Genomic DNA, 18,038 nt, shown 5'->3' with positions numbered 1-18,038 from the left:
ACCCTCTATCTTTTTAAGCAAGAGTATTAGTATGCTTAACTCAAAGGTTAAATAGAAATGTGGGTGGTGATCCAATTCAGTGGAGGTAAAAACTCACTTTAAGCACTGAGGTAATGCGGAGCTCTCAACTCAAGCTGCCATCTTGTCTCAAGGCAACACACCTTTTCGAACATTTCAAACATTTTAATTATTGAAGTTTATAAAATCTCTGCACAATATGGACGGATGTATAAGTGACAGATGGGTTAGGGCTAGGGGACATGGAGATGGATGGGTTAGGGTTAGGGGACAAGGAGATGGATCGGTTAGGGTTAGGGGACAAGGAGATGGATCGGTTAGGGCTAGGGGACATGGAGATGGATGGGTTAGGGTTTGGGGATAGGATGGACAAGGAGACAGACGTTTAAGCTGGTTGTACTTCTGTAAACGCTGTATTGAAAATAAATTTGTGCTTAAAGTTTCATAATTGGGTTTCCAGCTTTGTCCTCAAACTTCAAAGTTCAATAATTTCATTATTTGTTAAATACAAAAGGTGCAGCTAATCAAACATTCACAATGTGTGACACATCAAACACAAACAAGCTTTTCTTAATCACATGTTGCCACAGCGACGTCTCAGGGCTTTGGTCCATCCCATATTTCTACCAATCAGATCATTAACAGACGTCCTGACGGAGGAACACTGTTTAGATAACAGCTAACAGCTAGCGGGTTAGCTCACTGTGGGCGGAGACACAATATGAACAGCCAATCAGAGCGTTCGGTGGGTCGAGGTTTCTGATTGGTGCATCAGGGATCCCAACGCTAGAGCCCAGAAGTCCTCACAGCGTGTTGCTGTGGAGCAAGGCCTTGTGGGTAATCAGGTCAGGAGCAAGGGCTTTTGGGTAATCAGGTCGGTTAGTATTGATGATGTAGCAGATACAAGGCTTAGTGGTTTACGGTCAATGTTCAGGACCAGGGTTAGTAACAATATTCCACAATGATGTCATTATGATGTCATCGGTGTGAGTCTTTAACCGATTGGCGGCTTGTTAGCCAATCACAGGTCCTCATACAGCAGCATGCCACTGAACATAGTGAGCGGCTCCACAGAGTGCGCCAGCTGGCCGGTCACGAGGTCGATGCAGACCGTGTCCCCGCGGTGCAGAGGCAGGATGATGTTGAACACAGCCAGAGAGCCCGGCACACTCTTGGCCTCAGCGATGGGGTTGTTCTCCAGACCCTCGGGCTGGTACCCGCCTGAATCCACCCTGGCCATCCCGTAGTTAGACTGGGACAGCACCGCCTCAATCTGCTGGTTCCTGTGTCCCGTCAGCACCGCACTGAAGAAGTAATGTCCATCCAACGGGGCTGTGAACATACCTGACAGACACAGTATGAGAAAATATATATTTATAGTAATAATGCAAGGGACACACACACAGACAGCCACACACAGCCACACACACACACACACAAACACACACACACACCTGTGCGCGCGTCATAGAAGTCCCCCTCGTTGACAAACAGCCGGTCGAACACGATGGTTCCTGATCGATCCATCGGGACAGTGAGCGCAGCGGAGAAGGAAAGTCTGGGGAGGTGGAGGGCAGCGCCGGGGAGACCTGGAGATAATTAATATAATATAGTTAATACACACACATTAGTTAGGGTTAGTTCATATCTACTGGACTATCCAGACATGACATCAGAGTAGAACTTACACACACCTGGTTCTCCTTTGGGACCTGGAAGAAAAGCAAACGACACAAATATTAAAATCTACAAGATGTGAGTTCATAGTATTCATTTAGACATTTAGTTTAAGATCTGAGTGGATTCAACTATGTATACATAAATATGAATTATGAATATATATATTTGTACATATATATATATATATATATATATATATATATATATACAGTCATATGAAAAAGTTTGGGAACCCCTGTCAGCCGGCATTATAATTGACTCTGCTTTCACACAAAAAAGATAAAAGTGGTATGTCTTTAATTTACCAAGAACAGCTAAGTACTGGGATGTTTTCCAAACAAAGATTTTTTGAAAAGCAGTATTTGGTTGTATGAAATTAAATAGAATGTGAAAAACTGGCTGTGCAAAAATATGGGAACCCTTGTGGTCTTGCTGATTTTATTGCATGTAACAGCATGTAAAACTGAGGACTTTAAACACAAAATTGGTTGGATTATGTTGTTAAGCCTTGAACCTCATATAAAGGTCTGTTTAATCATGAGAAAAGGTATTTTAGGTGCCTAAATGCAAGTTCCACTTCTCTTTGACTCTCTGCAGAAGTGAGACAGAATGGGATCATTAAAACAGCTCCCAACAGATCTTAAAAACAAAGATTATTCATTGTCATGGTTTAGGGGAAGGCTACAAGAAGCTTTCCCAAAGGTTTCAATTGTCAATTTCTACTGTAAGGAACGTTGTCAGGGAATTTCAGGGCTGAAATTTAGAAAGAACAATAATTACGGATCCTCAGTAAACTGAGGACCCGTACTTAATTATAACAAATAAAAGCTTGAGATATCTCACTTTGAATGTAATGAGTCTATATAATATATTAGTTTCACAATTTAGGTTGAATCACTGAAATAAATTAACTTTTGCACGATATTCAAATTTTTCGAGTTTCACCTGTATACAGGGTTAGGGTTAACAGTATATAAAGGGTTAGAGACAGACACTACACACCGTACCAGGCCTAAGCCCCATTCACACTATAACCAGGCCCAAGCCCCATTCACACTGTAACCAGGCCTAAGCCCCATTCACACTATAACCAGGCCCAAGCCCCATTCACACTATAACCAGGCCCCATTCACACTACAACCAGGCCTAAGCCCCATTCACACTACAACCAGAACCAAGCCCCATTCACACTATAACCAGGCCCCAGCCCCATTCACACTATAAGGGTTAGGGTCACATTATAACCAGGCCTAAGCCCCATTCACACTATAACCAGGCCCCAGCCCCATTCACACTATAAGGGTTAGGGTCACACTATAACCAGGCCCCAGCCCCATTCACACTATAACCAGGCCCAAGCCCCATTCACACTACACACCGTACCAGGCCCAAGCCCCATTCACACTATAACCAGGCCCCAGCCCCATTCACACTATAAGGGTTAGGGTCACACTATAACCAGGCCCCAGCCCCATTCACACTATAACCAGGCCCAAGCCCCATTCACACTACACACCGTACCAGGCCCAAGCCCCATTCAAACTATAACCAGGCCCCAGCCCCGTTCACACTATAACCAGGCCCAAGCCCCGTTCACACTATAACCAGGCCCCAGCCCCATTCACACTATAACCAGGCCCCAGCCCCATTCACACTATAACCAGGCCCAAGCCCCGTTCACACTATAACCAGGCCCAAGCCCCGTTCACACTATAACCAGGCCCCAGCCCCATTCACACTATAACCAGGCCCCAGCCCCATTCACACTACACACCGTACCAGGCCCAAGACCCATTCACACTATAACCAGGCCCCAGCCCCATTCACACTATAACCAGGCCTAAGCCCCATTCACACTATAACCAGGCCTAAGCCCCATTCACACTATAACCAGGCCCAAGCCCCATTCACACTATAACCAGGCCCAAGCCCCATTCACACTATAAGGGTTAGGGTCACACTATAACCAGGCCTAAGCCCCATTCTCACTATAACCAGGCCCCAGCCCCATTCACACTATAACCAGGCCTAAGCCCCATTCACACTATAACCAGGCCCAAGCCCCATTCACACTACACACCGTACCAGGCCCAAGCCCCATTCACACTATAACCAGGCCCCAGCCCCATTCACACTATAAGGGTTAGGGTCACACTATAACCAGGCCCCAGCCCCATTCACACTATAACCAGGCCCAAGCCCCATTCACACTACACACCGTACCAGGCCCAAGCCCCATTCACACTATAACCAGGCCCCAGCCCCATTCACACTATAACCAGGCCCAAGCCCCGTTCACACTATAACCAGGCCCAAGCCCCGTTCACACTATAACCAGGCCCCAGCCCCATTCACACTATAACCAGGCCCCAGCCCCATTCACACTACACACCGTACCAGGCCCAAGACCCATTCACACTATAACCAGGCCCCAGCCCCATTCACACTATAACCAGGCCCCAGCCCCATTCACACTATAACCAGGCCCAAGCCCCATTCACACTATAACCAAGCCCCAGCCCCAGCCCCATTCACACTATAACCAGGCCTAAGCCCCATTCACACTATAACCAGGCCCAAGCCCCGTTCACACTATAACCAGGCCCCAGCCCCATTCACACTACACACCGTACCAGGCCCCAGCCCCATTCACACTACACACCGTACCAGGCCCAAGCCCCATTCACACAATAACCAGGCCTAAGCCCCATTCACACTATAACCAGGCCTAAGCCCCATTCACACTATAACCAGGCCCCATTCACACTATAACCAGGCCCCAGCCCCATTCACACTATAACCAGGCCCCAGCCCCATTCACACTATAAGGGTTAGGGTCACACTATAACCAGGCCCCAGCCCCATTCAATATAACCAGGCCCCAGCCCCATTCACACTATAACCAGGCCCCAGCCCCATTCACACTATAACCAGGCCCCAGCCCCATTCACACTATAACCAGGCCTAAGCCCCATTCACACTATAACCAGGCCCAAGCCCCATTCACACTATAACCAGGCCTAAGCCCCATTCACACTATAACCAGGCCTAAGCCCCAAGCCCCATTCACACTATAACCAGGCCTAAGCCCCATTCACACTATAACCAGGCCTAAGCCCCATTCACACTATAACCAGGCCCAAGCCCCATTCACACTATAACCAGGCCCAAGCCCCATTCACACTATAAGGGTTAGGGTCACACTATAACCAGGCCTAAGCCCCATTCACACTATAACCAGGCCTAAGCCCCACTCACACTATAACCAGGCCCAAGCCCCATTCACACTATAACCAGGCCTAAGCCCCATTCACACTATAACCAGGCCTAAGCCCCATTCACACTATAACCAGGCCCAAGCCCCATTCACACTATAACCAGGCCCAAGCCCCATTCACACTATAACCAGGCCCAAGCCCCATTCACACTATAACCAGGCCTAAGCCCCATTCACACTATAAGGGTTAGGGTCACACTATAACCAGGCCTAAGCCCCATTCACACTATAACCAGGCCCAAGCCCTATTCACACTACACACACTATAACCAGTCCCAAGCCCCATTCACACTATAACCAGGCCTAAGCCTCATTCACACTATAACAAGGCCTAAGCCCCATTCACACAATAACCAGGCCCCAGCCCCATTCACACTATAACCAGGCCTAAGCCCCATTCACACTATAACCTGGCCTAAGCCCCATTCACACTACACAGACCGTACCACTGAACTCTTTAACCAGGCCTAAGCCCCATTCACACTATAACCAGGCCTAAGCCCCATTCACACTATAACCAGGCCCAAGCCCCATTCACACTATAACCAGGCCCATTCACACTACGCACACCGTACCACTGGACTCTTTAACCTGGCCTAAGCCCCATTCACACTACGCAGACCGTACCACTGGACTCTTTAACCAGGCCCAAGCCCCGTTCACACTATAACCAGGCCCCAGCCCCATTCACACTATAACCAGGCCCCAGCCCCATTCACACTACACACCGTACCAGGCCCAAGACCCATTCACACTATAACCAGGCCCCAGCCCCATTCACACTATAACCAGGCCCCAGCCCCATTCACACTATAACCAGGCCCAAGCCCCATTCACACTATAACCAAGCCCCAGCCCCAGCCCCATTCACACTATAACCAGGCCTAAGCCCCATTCACACTATAACCAGGCCCAAGCCCCGTTCACACTATAACCAGGCCCCAGCCCCATTCACACTACACACCGTACCAGGCCCCAGCCCCATTCACACTACACACCGTACCAGGCCCAAGCCCCATTCACACAATAACCAGGCCTAAGCCCCATTCACACTATAACCAGGCCCCATTCACACTATAACCAGGCCCCAGCCCCATTCACACTATAACCAGGCCCCAGCCCCATTCACACTATAAGGGTTAGGGTCACACTATAACCAGGCCCCAGCCCCATTCAATATAACCAGGCCCCAGCCCCATTCACACTATAACCAGGCCCCAGCCCCATTCACACTATAACCAGGCCCCAGCCCCATTCACACTATAACCAGGCCTAAGCCCCATTCACACTATAACCAGGCCCAAGCCCCATTCACACTATAACCAGGCCCAAGCCCCATTCACACTATAACCAGGCCCAAGCCCCATTCACACTATAACCAGGCCTAAGCCCCATTCACACTATGAGGGTTAGGGTCACACTATAACCAGGCCCAAGCCCCATTCACACTATAAGGGTTAGGGTCACACTATAACCAGGCCTAAGCCCCATTCACACTATAACCAGGCCTAAGCCCCATTCTCACTATAACCAGGCCCCAGCCCCATTCACACTATAACCAGGCCTAAGCCCCATTCACACTATAACCAGGCCTAAGCCCCAAGCCCCATTCACACTATAACCAGGCCTAAGCCCCATTCACACTATAACCAGGCCTAAGCCCCATTCACACTATAACCAGGCCCAAGCCCCATTCACACTATAACCAGGCCCAAGCCCCATTCACACTATAAGGGTTAGGGTCACACTATAACCAGGCCTAAGCCCCATTCACACTATAACCAGGCCTAAGCCCCACTCACACTATAACCAGGCCCAAGCCCCATTCACACTATAACCAGGCCTAAGCCCCATTCACACTATAACCAGGCCTAAGCCCCATTCACACTATAACCAGGCCCAAGCCCCATTCACACTATAACCAGTTCCAAGCCCCATTCACACTATAACCAGGCCCAAGCCCCATTCACACTATAACCAGGCCTAAGCCCCATTCACACTATAAGGGTTAGGGTCACACTATAACCAGGCCTAAGCCCCATTCACACTATAACCAGGCCCAAGCCCTATTCACACTACACACACTATAACCAGTCCCAAGCCCCATTCACACTATAACCAGGCCTAAGCCTCATTCACACTATAACAAGGCCTAAGCCCCATTCACACAATAACCAGGCCCCAGCCCCATTCACACTATAACCAGGCCTAAGCCCCATTCACACTATAACCTGGCCTAAGCCCCATTCACACTACACAGACCGTACCACTGAACTCTTTAACCAGGCCTAAGCCCCATTCACACTATAACCAGGCCTAAGCCCCATTCACACTATAACCAGGCCCAAGCCCCATTCACACTATAACCAGGCCCATTCACACTACGCACACCGTACCACTGGACTCTTTAACCTGGCCTAAGCCCCATTCACACTACGCAGACCGTACCACTGGACTCTTTAACCAGGCCTAAGCCCCATTCAGTATAGTCTGACCTCAGCGCGTTCTTCATGTCATTATCGCTGTGTTCTATCGGTCATTAAAGACACATGCGCTAGTTTAACAGCCAGGAAACTCAGATAGGAATATTCAATGTGATTGAAGTTTACATGTCTCAATGATGCGACTGAGATTAGAATACTCTAGTTGTCTTCATGCAACTTCTTATTCTGATTAACGTCTGAGTTAGAATATGATCTAAACCGGGTTAAGGCCATGTCTTGGTTACGGTTAGGGTTATGGTCTAACCATGTCTTATGCCTCGTTTCCACCGAGTAGAGCGGGTCGGATCGGAGCGGTTCGGTCCGGGTAGTTTGGCTTTTCATTTGCCAAAAGTTGGGTAGGGTACGGTTTAAGCGCGGTACGGTTTATGACTTGTATCAGGCTGGAGTTGAGAGTCTTCATCCTGCTGTAAACGTCTTCCTGGACCTTCCAGCGTTTCTCCCTGAAGAACCAGAGACGAGTTCAGGCCAGAGACACAGGACCAGAGGGAGGAAACATGGAGGGTCAGCCCTGAGAGAGAGAGGGAGAGAGAGGGAGGGAGGGAGAGGGACATGTTAATACAGAGGGAGGTAGAGAGAGAGAGAGGGAGAGAGGGAGGGAGAGAGAGACATGTTAATACAGAGGGAGGTAGGGAGAGAGAGAGAGAGAGGGAGAGAGAGACATGTTAATACAGAGGGAGAGAGAGAGAGAGATAGAGAGAGAGAGAGAGAGGGTTAGCCCTGACAGAGGCCACAGCACAACAGCTTACTGCATCTATAATACGCTTCATAAATACAACAGGGGTAATACGTAGGCTGTATAAATACACCACACAGGAGAGGGTTAGGGTTAGGGGTTAGTAATAAAGTACAGAGGGTAAGAGCTCTAGTTGGTTAGTAATATAGTACATAGGTTTAGAGGGTTAGGGGGTGAGAGGGTTAGAGGGTTAGAGGGTTAGGGGGTGAGAGGGTTAGAGGGTTAGAGGGTCAGGGGGTTAGAGGGTTAGGGGGTTAGTAATATAGTCAGGGCCGCCGCTCCCTATACGCAGGGTACACAGAGCGCGTAGGGCACCAAGTTCCAGATAATCATTACATTACAAAAAATATATAAATTAGTTATGAACGTCATTGTTTTTTTCTTAATTGTGTAACCTATCCAGGGGTGGATTACTGCACAGGCACACCGGGCAGGGCCGACGGACTGGGGGGAAAAGTGATACAGTCGTGGGGGGGCCCAATGCAGAGGGGGGCCCATCATTTGGTTAGAGAGTTAGAGGGTTAGAGGGTTAGGAGGTTAGAGGGTGAGAGGGTTAGGGGGTTAGAGGGTTAGTTGGTTAGAGAGTTAAAGGGTTAGAGGGTTAGGGGGTTAGAGGGTGAGAGGGTTAGGGGGTTAGAGGGTGAGAGGGTTAGGGGGTTAGAGGGTTAGGGGGTTAGAGGGTTAGTTGGTTAGAGAGTTAGAGGGTTAGAGGGTTAGGGGGTTAGACGGTGAGAGGGTTAGAGGGTCAGGGGGTTAGAGGGTGAGAGGGTTAGAGGGTGAGAGGGTGAGAGGGTGAGAGGGTTAGGGGGTTAGAGGGTTAGGGTTAGAGGGTTATGAGGTTAGGGTTAGAGGGTTAGTCAATATAGCAGAGTACAGAAAGCCTTGACATACCCTCTTTGATCTTGGTTAGAGTTAGAGGGTTAGTATAGTACATAGGGTTAGGGTTAGAGGGTGAGAGGGTGAGAGGGTTAGGGGGTTAGGGGGTTAGAGGGTGTGAGGGTTATGGGGTTAGTAATATAGTAGAATAGGGTTAGAGGGTGAGAGGGTGAGAGGGTTAGTTGATATAGTACATAAGTCTTAACGTACCGTCCTTGATCTTGGCTATAGACTCGGACACCCCGTCCAGCCGGCCACACACTCCCTCCAGTTTGGAGGGTCGTTTCTCCAGAGCATCATCAGAGCGTCTGCAGTCGGAGAGGGTTAGGGTTAGAGAGCTCTCTACGCGCTGCAGGGCCCGGCTCACCCCGCCCAGCCGCTCGCCACTCTCCTCTCGCTGGTCCGTCAGGTCCAACTGGATCTTATCCAGCTCCGAGATCAGCTTGTCTTTGGTGTTTCCTGTCACAGGGGCACAGTGAAGAGCGAATTAACTTTACCTGGTTTCATAAAGGATAACAATGGCGCTTTTCTAGGCACTTAAGGCGCTTTACAGGGTTCCAGGTTCCATTCATTCACACTCAGTCATACCGGTGGCGGAAGCGTGGCTGTCATTCAGCGCCTACGGCCCCTCAGACCACCACCTCAAACATACAGCAGTCATACACATTCACACCAGGCAAGTCAGGGTGAAGTGTCTTGCCCAAGGACACAATGGCCTGAAACGTGCTCCTAGACAACCAGGATCGCCGGAACGGCGATCCTGATTAAAACTCCCTTATCCTAACCCTAACCCTAACCCTAACCCCTAACCCTAACCCTAACCCTCTAACCCTAACCCTCTAACCCCTAACCCTAACCCTAACCCTAACCCCTAACCCTAACCCCTAACCCTAACCCCTAACCCTAACCCTAACCCCTAACCCTAACCCCTAACCCTAACCCTAACCCTCTAACCCCTAACCCTCTAACCCCTAACCCTAACCCTAACCCAAACCCTTTGCTTTTTATAAATTCAGAAAGGTTGCGTACTCGGTGGGGTACGGCCTCTACTGTGCATACGCTGCATTGATAAATGAGGCCCCAGGGCACACTCAGTCTAACGGGAAAACAGAGAGAATGGTACAGACGGTAACAAACAGGCTTAAAAAAGGCACAAATCACTAATGGTGACCCGTGCATTACTTTACACACCGACTTAGGGTTGCCTCCCTCACAGCTGCTGATGGGACGCGACTGAAGTCCAAACTTCCAGCGTCCACAACTCTACTGACTCCTGAAGGCAAAGTGCAAACGTAGAAGCAACTAAAGCAAAAGACCGACGATGACAGACAAACAAGACCGTTGCCAGATCAGTAAGTAGGTGACAATGTAAGGATACAGAGAGGAGAAACCTGCCAGCCAGCTGGGATTGTTAACAAACATCAGAAAACAAGATAATTCATAGTTTGCACACCGGATGGAGGGACACTAAACATCTACTGAAAAAAGGAAAGAGACAGTTTCCACCTACGACTGCACAGGAAGGTTACACACCTACAGGCATTGAAAGCAGAGAAACCAAGTGTTACACAGACCACAGTAGCACTGAGGTTCTTGAAGAAAATGACGCTGATGAAGAACAAACAGGGTCACAGTTGTGTCACAGACGCTCTAAAAGACAAGCCAAACTTCAAGCTAGATACAGAGATTACCATAGTTAAACAAATATGCTATAAGTTAAAAAGTTGTGAAATGAATAACTTTGTTATGTTTAGTAAAAGGAAATCAGTGTGGTCAGTATTGTAATATTGAAGGTAAAAATAAAAAATAAGATGCTTTTTATATGGTTATTGAACTGTTAAGAATACATCCCCAAAGACAATGTTTTGATAAAATAAAAAATTATTTAGAAAGAGGGAAAAAAAACTTAAGAGGGGGGCTCATATATTGTGTAACTTTAAAAGCATCACAAGGTTGGTGACATAATGACATAATGTAGATATACACATTTCAGATAATAAAGAAACGTGGTTAGAGTAACAGTCGTGTCTGTCTCGTACTGAATACTTAACAATAGCAACAAATGAACAATAAACCCTGCATGACACTATGCAAAGTAAGGATCCTAATCATACACACATATTTTTGAGCTGCAGGAGAATACAACTTTTCTGGTATCATAACACTGAGCTGTGCGAGGTACTAGGATCAAAAATCCCTCAAACTTGTTTCGTCCCTGAGACAGGAAGGAACTGTGCAAAAATGAGACCAATACTGGCTGGGGTTAGAGGGTTATGTTTAGCCATTGTCTGTTGCACCTGCCTACAGACAATGGCTCAACATTATCGGTGATAGTCTCATGATGGAGAACTCACATTTAGATTAAACACTATGGAGACTGATTTTACAAAGGGATAAATGGCTATTGTAAATGTGAAGAAACAAAAGTAAGAAATGGATAATATTCTTTATTAGAAGATTGTCATCCAACAGACTCTCTCTATGTCTCTCTCTCTCTTTCTCTATGTATATTATTCAAAATAGCAATCTAAGACAGTTTAAAAAACATGTTTAGAACCCTTTGCACCATTTCCAATGCTTAAGATTCAGCTGCTTCTTCATCAAAATTCAATCAAGCAATTTTTTAAAGTCAAATTCCATTAACGGACAAAATATACAGAGAAAATAAATGTCTTCTCAATGACGGAACCAGTGGCAGTAAAATGAGCAGCAGCGCCCAGAGCAGTTATGGAAGCGACAAGCTGAGAGCAGCAGACTAAGACTGGGACCACATCAACACACACACACACACAGCCTGCAATTAGTAAGCATCAACACACGCACACGCACACGCGCACACGCGCACACACACACACACACACACACACACACACACACACACACACACACACACACACACACACACACACACACACACACACACACACACAATGCAGGTCACAGCAAATAACAATGTTTCTTTCAGCCAACAGCACAAGCACAACATAGCAAAACACAAGTCAATACAGCCAAATGTGAAATTACAAACAGCACAGCAATAAAGTCATTGTGTTTGTGTGTGTGTGGGTGGGTGGGTGTGTGTGTGTGTGTATAGACATGAGAGCATTCGACAGTCACACTTCAATCCATTCAGTTCAACAATCCATTCAGGTGTTTCCCCAGAATCCCAATCCAATCAGTTAAAACAAAACGCTTCTCAAAAAGCCACTCCAGGTTTTACTGCAGATCCAAAAGCAGAAACAACCATCACACAGGCAGCAAGCAGCAACAACCATCACACAGGAACAACCATCACACAGGCAGCAAGCAGAAACAAAAGCTTCTCCTCTGAAATATAAGAGTGAAATATAGACCCATATGTCCCAGTTAAGGCAGCGGGAAGCAGAACTCTTTCACACACATTCACACACAGTGGAACATAAATGTCTCTTACTGGTTGTTTGGGATGTGCATCCTGCTTCACCTTCCTCTGTGACATTTATACAAATATAGAAACATTTAGAGTCAAACTGGAAATATCAAATCACTGGAACAACATGTGTTCTAATAGAAACATGGTTCTCATTCAAACCTTTCTGTTGTTAGAGAAAAGGGTCAGAATATTTACATAAATATACTGTATAGTTCTAAGAGTGGAGAGGGTTTGAACTGTCCCTGCTCTATGGGCCTGAGGCAGTTCTACACAGTGGACACTAGGTGGAGCCAAATGACTTCACATCTTCACACAAACACTTTAATGAGCAAAGCTTTTTAACAGAAGCTTAATGGAAGTTTCTATTTGCTTTAGTTAGTTAGTGAACTCTTCCATCCTGTGTTAGGGTTAGGTAACCTAGGTAACCAGAGGCATTCCGCTGTTTGTGGTTTTTATTACTAAACATCAGAGGGTTAGGTAACCTAGGTAACCAGAGGCATTCCGCTGTGTGTGGTTTTTATTACTAAACATCAGAGGGAAATATTGACTGAAAACAAAATCTGTGTTTGAACTTTGACCTAACCCCAAACCCAAACATGTATGGAAGCCAAATGAAAAACATGTTTGACCAATCAATAAAGAACCATTGTACACACATCCACAACACACGTGTACTGTGGTTATTTTGAAGGGTGTCCTCCCATTATACAGTGGGCATGCGGAAGAGTAACACCCAGTCACCCTCCCCAGTTATCCCATTAGTTCCTCTGTTATGGACGGAGGAGAAGTGACGGTTCATGACAGAATGGGGTTCAGTATGTGCTACAGTTAAAGTAAGATTATTGAAAGTTGATGAGCATCACCGATTTAACTTGTTTAAAAGCACATACATCACTAATTCATGTTAAATCTGACTTATTTTGAATATCCCATACAGTTACATTTAGATTGTTGAAACATTAGCGTCCCCAGCTCATCTTTAAAAAGCATTATCTTCTGTGTAAGTGATTGAAACCTTGCAGTGGTGGGTCAGGGTTACCTTAACCCAGCCATTTGTAAACTTATTCCTATAAGTCTGTCTCTCAGTGGTGTTAGGTCAATATCTTTCTTAGTTTGGTGCCTAGCTAAAGCCTTTATGCACTTACTTGGTCTGTTGAAGTTGATTGTAGTCTGTCCGGTAGGTTGTGTGTGAGCGTGTGCATGTGTGTGTGAGCGTGTGCATGTGTGTGTGAGCGTGTGCCTGTGTGTGTGAGCGTGTGCCTGTGTGTGTGAGCGTGTGCATGTGTGTGTGAGCGTGTGCATGTGTGTGTGAGCGTGTGCATGTGTTGGCTCTCAGCTCTAACATGCAGCAAAATAAATCTAATAAACTGAAAAGCACAAATAAACTAAATTTACGCTTATGTCACTCTGTTTGTTGAGATATCAAAAAGTGTTGTTCTATACTCTGTCAGTATCACAGTGTGTCTAAAGTATTGTTCTATACTCTGTCAGTATCACAGTGTGTCTAAAGTACTGTTCTATACTCTGTCAGTATCACAGTGTGTCTAAAGTATTGTTCTATACTCTGTCAGTATCACAGTGTGTCTAAAGTATTGTTCTATACTCTGTCAGTATCACACTGTGTCTAAAGTACTGTTCTATACTCTGTCAGTATCACAGTGTGTCTAAAGTATTGTTCTATACTCTGTCAGTATCACAGTGTGTCTAAAGTACTGTTCTATACTCTGTCAGTATCACAGTGTGTCTAAAGTATTGTTCTATACTCTGTCAGTATCACAGTGTGTCAGGAGCAGTAAACACTGGTTGCGTTCCGAATCGCATACTCTTTCTTTTTTCTATTCTACATACTACATCTGACGATAAAAAGAATCTAGTTAGGATGCAGTAGGCATACTATTGGGACGTACTTTTTTTTTATATCCGTCGCATCCCCGTTTGTTTTCTTAACATGGACCTATAGGCTTCGTCGATGTTACGTCACTTCACGTGCGCACTGGATTGTGGGTCAGAATCGCCCAAATAGGATGCACTTTTCAACACTAACAATCTTGGACGCATGAAGTAGACCATCCGGGTATTCTAACCATCCTAAATCTGGCCACAAGAATCGGGACATCCTAAATCTTTTTTCTACATACTATATAGTAGAAAGTATGCGATTCGGAACGCAACCCATGTGAGCTCTCTCAGCATTCACTGTTTGTTTGCACACCTGCCTACAATCACTGACCTGATTACAAGGCTTTGCGTCACTACCACTGCTCACCACCAGATGGAGGCATTTCTCCTGCATTTAAACGCTACCTGTTGGGAACCACTTCATTAAAGTGTGTGGCTGTATCTTGATTCAGGGTTTGCGGTCTACGTAGGCTGCATTTGAAGACCGATTGCGTCATAGCGGCGCGCAAAGGTTGTTCCATTTGCAAGGCTCCTTGCAAGGCTCCTCATATCATGGACCTAAATGCAGCCTTCGTTTCACGGTTTTGAAGGCTGCATCAGATGTATCCTTCGCAGCCCAACTTTTATCTTCCTTTCTTTTTTTCTTGTACTTTTTTTCTTTTCGTCTGGTAGGCAACTTCTTTTTCTTTTTTCCTCCGTTGACAAGGCTGTTTCCGTTGGCAGCAATCAGGGTTGCTAGGCAGCACAGGAGCGGCGAGTCGTCACGCAAGGCAACGGCTTGTTACGCAAACCGGAAATGCTCGTAAACGGAGTGAAACGGAGACCTGCGGAGACCGTCTCGTTTAACAAGGCTCGTTGGCCTTGGAACCGGCCTTCACAGGCTATAGCCTTCATAGACCGCGTCCTACCAAGGAGGCGGTCTCTGTAACGGGATACAGCCTGTGTGTGTGTGTGTGTGTGTGTGCGTGCGTGCGTGCCTGTGTATGTGCGGGAGTGCGTGTGTGTGTGTGCATGTGTGCGTGCGTGTGTGGGAGTGCGTGCGTGTGTGTGTGTGTGTGTGTGTGGGAGTGTGTGTGTGTGAGTGTGTGCGTGCGTGCGTGTGTGGGAGTGTGTGTGTGTGTGTGTGTGTGTGTGTGTGTGTGTGTGTGTGGGAGTGTGTGTGAGTGTGTGCGTGCGTGCGTGCGTATCCACAGAAAAGGCTTGTTGACACTCAGAACATTTCAACAGTTTATTTAATATTCAAGGTGAACAGGGTATCCAGGGCAACCAGGGTAACCAGGGAAACATGGAACTCAATATAAAACAAAGAATCAAAAATCCAAATGCAAAAAGTCTCAGCTGTGTGTGTGTGTGTGTGTGTGTGTGTGTGTGTGTGTGTGTGTGTGTGTGTGTGTGTGTGTCTGTCTCGGTGTGTGTGTGTGTGTGTGTGTGAATGTGTGTGTGTGTCTCAGTGTGTGTCTGTTTCAGAGTGTGTCTGTTTCAGAGTGTGTGTGTCTCAGAGTGTGTGTATCAGTGTTAGATAGACAGGTAGACAGTCAGACAGTCAGACGTATAGTGGATGGTACTGCTTGGGCCCTCAGTGTCTGTCTGTCTGTCTGTCTGTCTGTCTGTCTGTCTGTCTGTCTGTCTGTCTGTCTGTCTGTCTTAGACGTATAGTGGATGGTACTGCTTGGGCCCCAGCTTCTTCCGGCAGGTGGGACAGGTGTGCTGTGACCTCAGAGCGTCTCTGAGACACAAGCTGCAGAACACGTGACCACACCGCGTAGAAACGACCAATCGCCCGCTGTCCACGATCTGAGGACCAATCAGAGGACAGGGTTAGGATGAGGTCACACTGACAGGAAGCAGCAATACATCAGGTCTGCAATCTGGCCACGCCCCCTATCTGGCCACGCCCCCTTTGGGGGGAAAACAAAGCGATCGTGCCATTGACTATAATGCAACATTGCGTTTCCAAAACAGCACAAAAAGAAAACGATCAGAGGAAAACAAGTTAAAATTTGACACAATGTCAAGATCCTTCACAACAACTCTGCTGGCTGGATAACGTTAAAGACACTTATACATCTCTCTCTCTCTCTCTCTCTCTCTCTCTCTCTCTCTCTCTCTCTCTCTCTCTCTCTCTCTCTCTCTCTCTCTCTCTCTCTCTCTCTCTCTCTCTCTCTCTCTCTCTCTCTCTCTCTCTCTCTCTCTCTCTCTCTCTCTCTCTCTCTCTCTCTCTCTCTCTCTCTCTCTCTCTCTCTCTCTCTCTCTCTCTCTCTCTCTCTCTCTCTCTCTCTCTCTCTCTCTCTCTCTCCCTCCCTGCTGGATAACGTTAAAGACACTTATAAATGATTAATTTGATCAATCTAAAACCATGTGTGTTTAGTCTCTCAGCATCAAGCTGGCGCAGTGATCCGACCCATTGGCCCCTGATATATATCTTCACCTCACTGAGTCTCTATGTTGCTGATTACACCTGAAATAATTGTTATTTTAAGTTGTGTTGTCTGTAATAATGCTTAGTATGTTAATATTACAGCGCTATGCCTTGACTAGACTCTACCAACGGTCCTAACGGCTCATTACGATAGCAAACTCCCACTGGATGCAGAGCACGGGGGAAGCCGGGAGCTTCCTGCTGTCATACAGACCTTATTTAGGGGAATGTTTGGGGGCGAAGGAATAAAACCATGATGTTTGTTTTTTACTTAGTAAACCACACAACAGCTCAGGACATTGCAGATTTGAGCTATAACGGCTTATTTTGAATGATCGCGCTGTCTGTGGAGTAGCCGTATTGTTTTCCCCCCAAAGGGGCGTGGTCACGAGAGTTCCGTCTAGATGACGTATTGCCGACCTGATGTATAGGTTAGGACGAGAGAGAGAGAGAGAGAGACAGAGAGAGAGAGAGAGACAGAGAGAGAGAGATAGAGAGAGACAGAGAGAGAGATAGAGAGAGACAGAGAGACAGAGAGAGATAGATAGAGAGAGAGAGAGAGACAGAGAGAGAGATAGAGAGAGACAGAGACAGAGAGAGAGAGAGATGCATTTCCCCAATTGATTGCACATAAGTCTGACATCAAAGCTCAAATAAAATTACAATCAATCATTTTTTATGTTTGCAATGTCGTGTGTGTGTGTGTGTGCGTGCGTGCGTGCGTGCGTGCGTGCGTGCGTGCGTAAAAAACATAATCCGAGTCTCACCTCTGAGTACGAGTCCAGACAGACAGGACAGCTGATGGTCCCAGGGGTCGATCTGTCTCACACACACACACACACACACACACACACACACACACACACACACACACACACACACACACACACACACACACACACACACACACACACACACACACACACACACACACACACACACACACACACACACACACACACACACACACACACACACACACACACACACACACACACACACACACACACAGACAGAGACACAGAGACACACACACAGTCTTATCCCTGGTTCTGGTTGGGTTAGATAGTTTGGTCGTTCGGATCTTTTACCTGTCTGTCGGCTGCGAGGACGTTACCGCGGCGACCAGGTCTGGGGGCGTGGCCTCTTCCTCATCACTACTGACGACGTAACTCTGAGGACCTGAGATTCAAATGAACTTTATTAACACACTGTCTGTC

General features: G+C 46.9%; 2 protein-coding genes across 4 annotated transcripts in view; both read right to left on the bottom strand.

Annotated features, from left to right (window-relative positions):
- Window positions 1–1,035: 1,035 nt before the first annotated feature.
- LOC307270757 (EMILIN-1-A-like) lies at window positions 1,036–12,541 on the bottom strand (the record flags this gene model as incomplete). Its single annotated transcript, XM_080054641.1, has 7 exons — window positions 1,036–1,362; window positions 1,473–1,607; window positions 1,713–1,730; window positions 7,424–7,504; window positions 9,299–9,547; window positions 10,599–10,696; window positions 12,522–12,541. 7 exons carry the CDS (start codon window positions 12,539–12,541, stop codon window positions 1,040–1,042), a joined length of 924 nt encoding a protein of 307 aa, XP_079910767.1. The 3' UTR covers window positions 1,036–1,039.
- A 3,072-nt stretch (window positions 12,542–15,613) lies between these two features.
- The window catches only part of LOC307270755 (E3 ubiquitin-protein ligase RNF4-like), a 12,863-nt gene continuing 10,438 nt past the window's right edge, over window positions 15,614–18,038 (bottom strand). For all 3 annotated transcript variants that reach the window (XM_080054638.1, XM_080054639.1, XM_080054640.1), the window contains 3 exons: window positions 17,910–18,000; window positions 17,586–17,637; window positions 15,614–16,193 (listed from right to left, as the gene is read on the bottom strand). In XM_080054638.1, the coding sequence (XP_079910764.1) occupies window positions 16,044–16,193; window positions 17,586–17,637; window positions 17,910–18,000 (293 nt within the window). In that variant the 3' untranslated portion in view covers window positions 15,614–16,043. The remainder of the gene's footprint in view (window positions 16,194–17,585; window positions 17,638–17,909; window positions 18,001–18,038) is intronic.

Source organism: Ammodytes marinus, assembly GCF_949987685.1.
Source record: "Ammodytes marinus genome assembly, contig: scaffold_53, whole genome shotgun sequence".
NCBI lineage: Eukaryota > Metazoa > Chordata > Actinopteri > Uranoscopiformes > Ammodytidae > Ammodytes > Ammodytes marinus.
The sequence above is the reverse complement of the archived record's forward strand: the minus strand, read 5'-3'. Positions and strand labels throughout refer to the sequence as shown.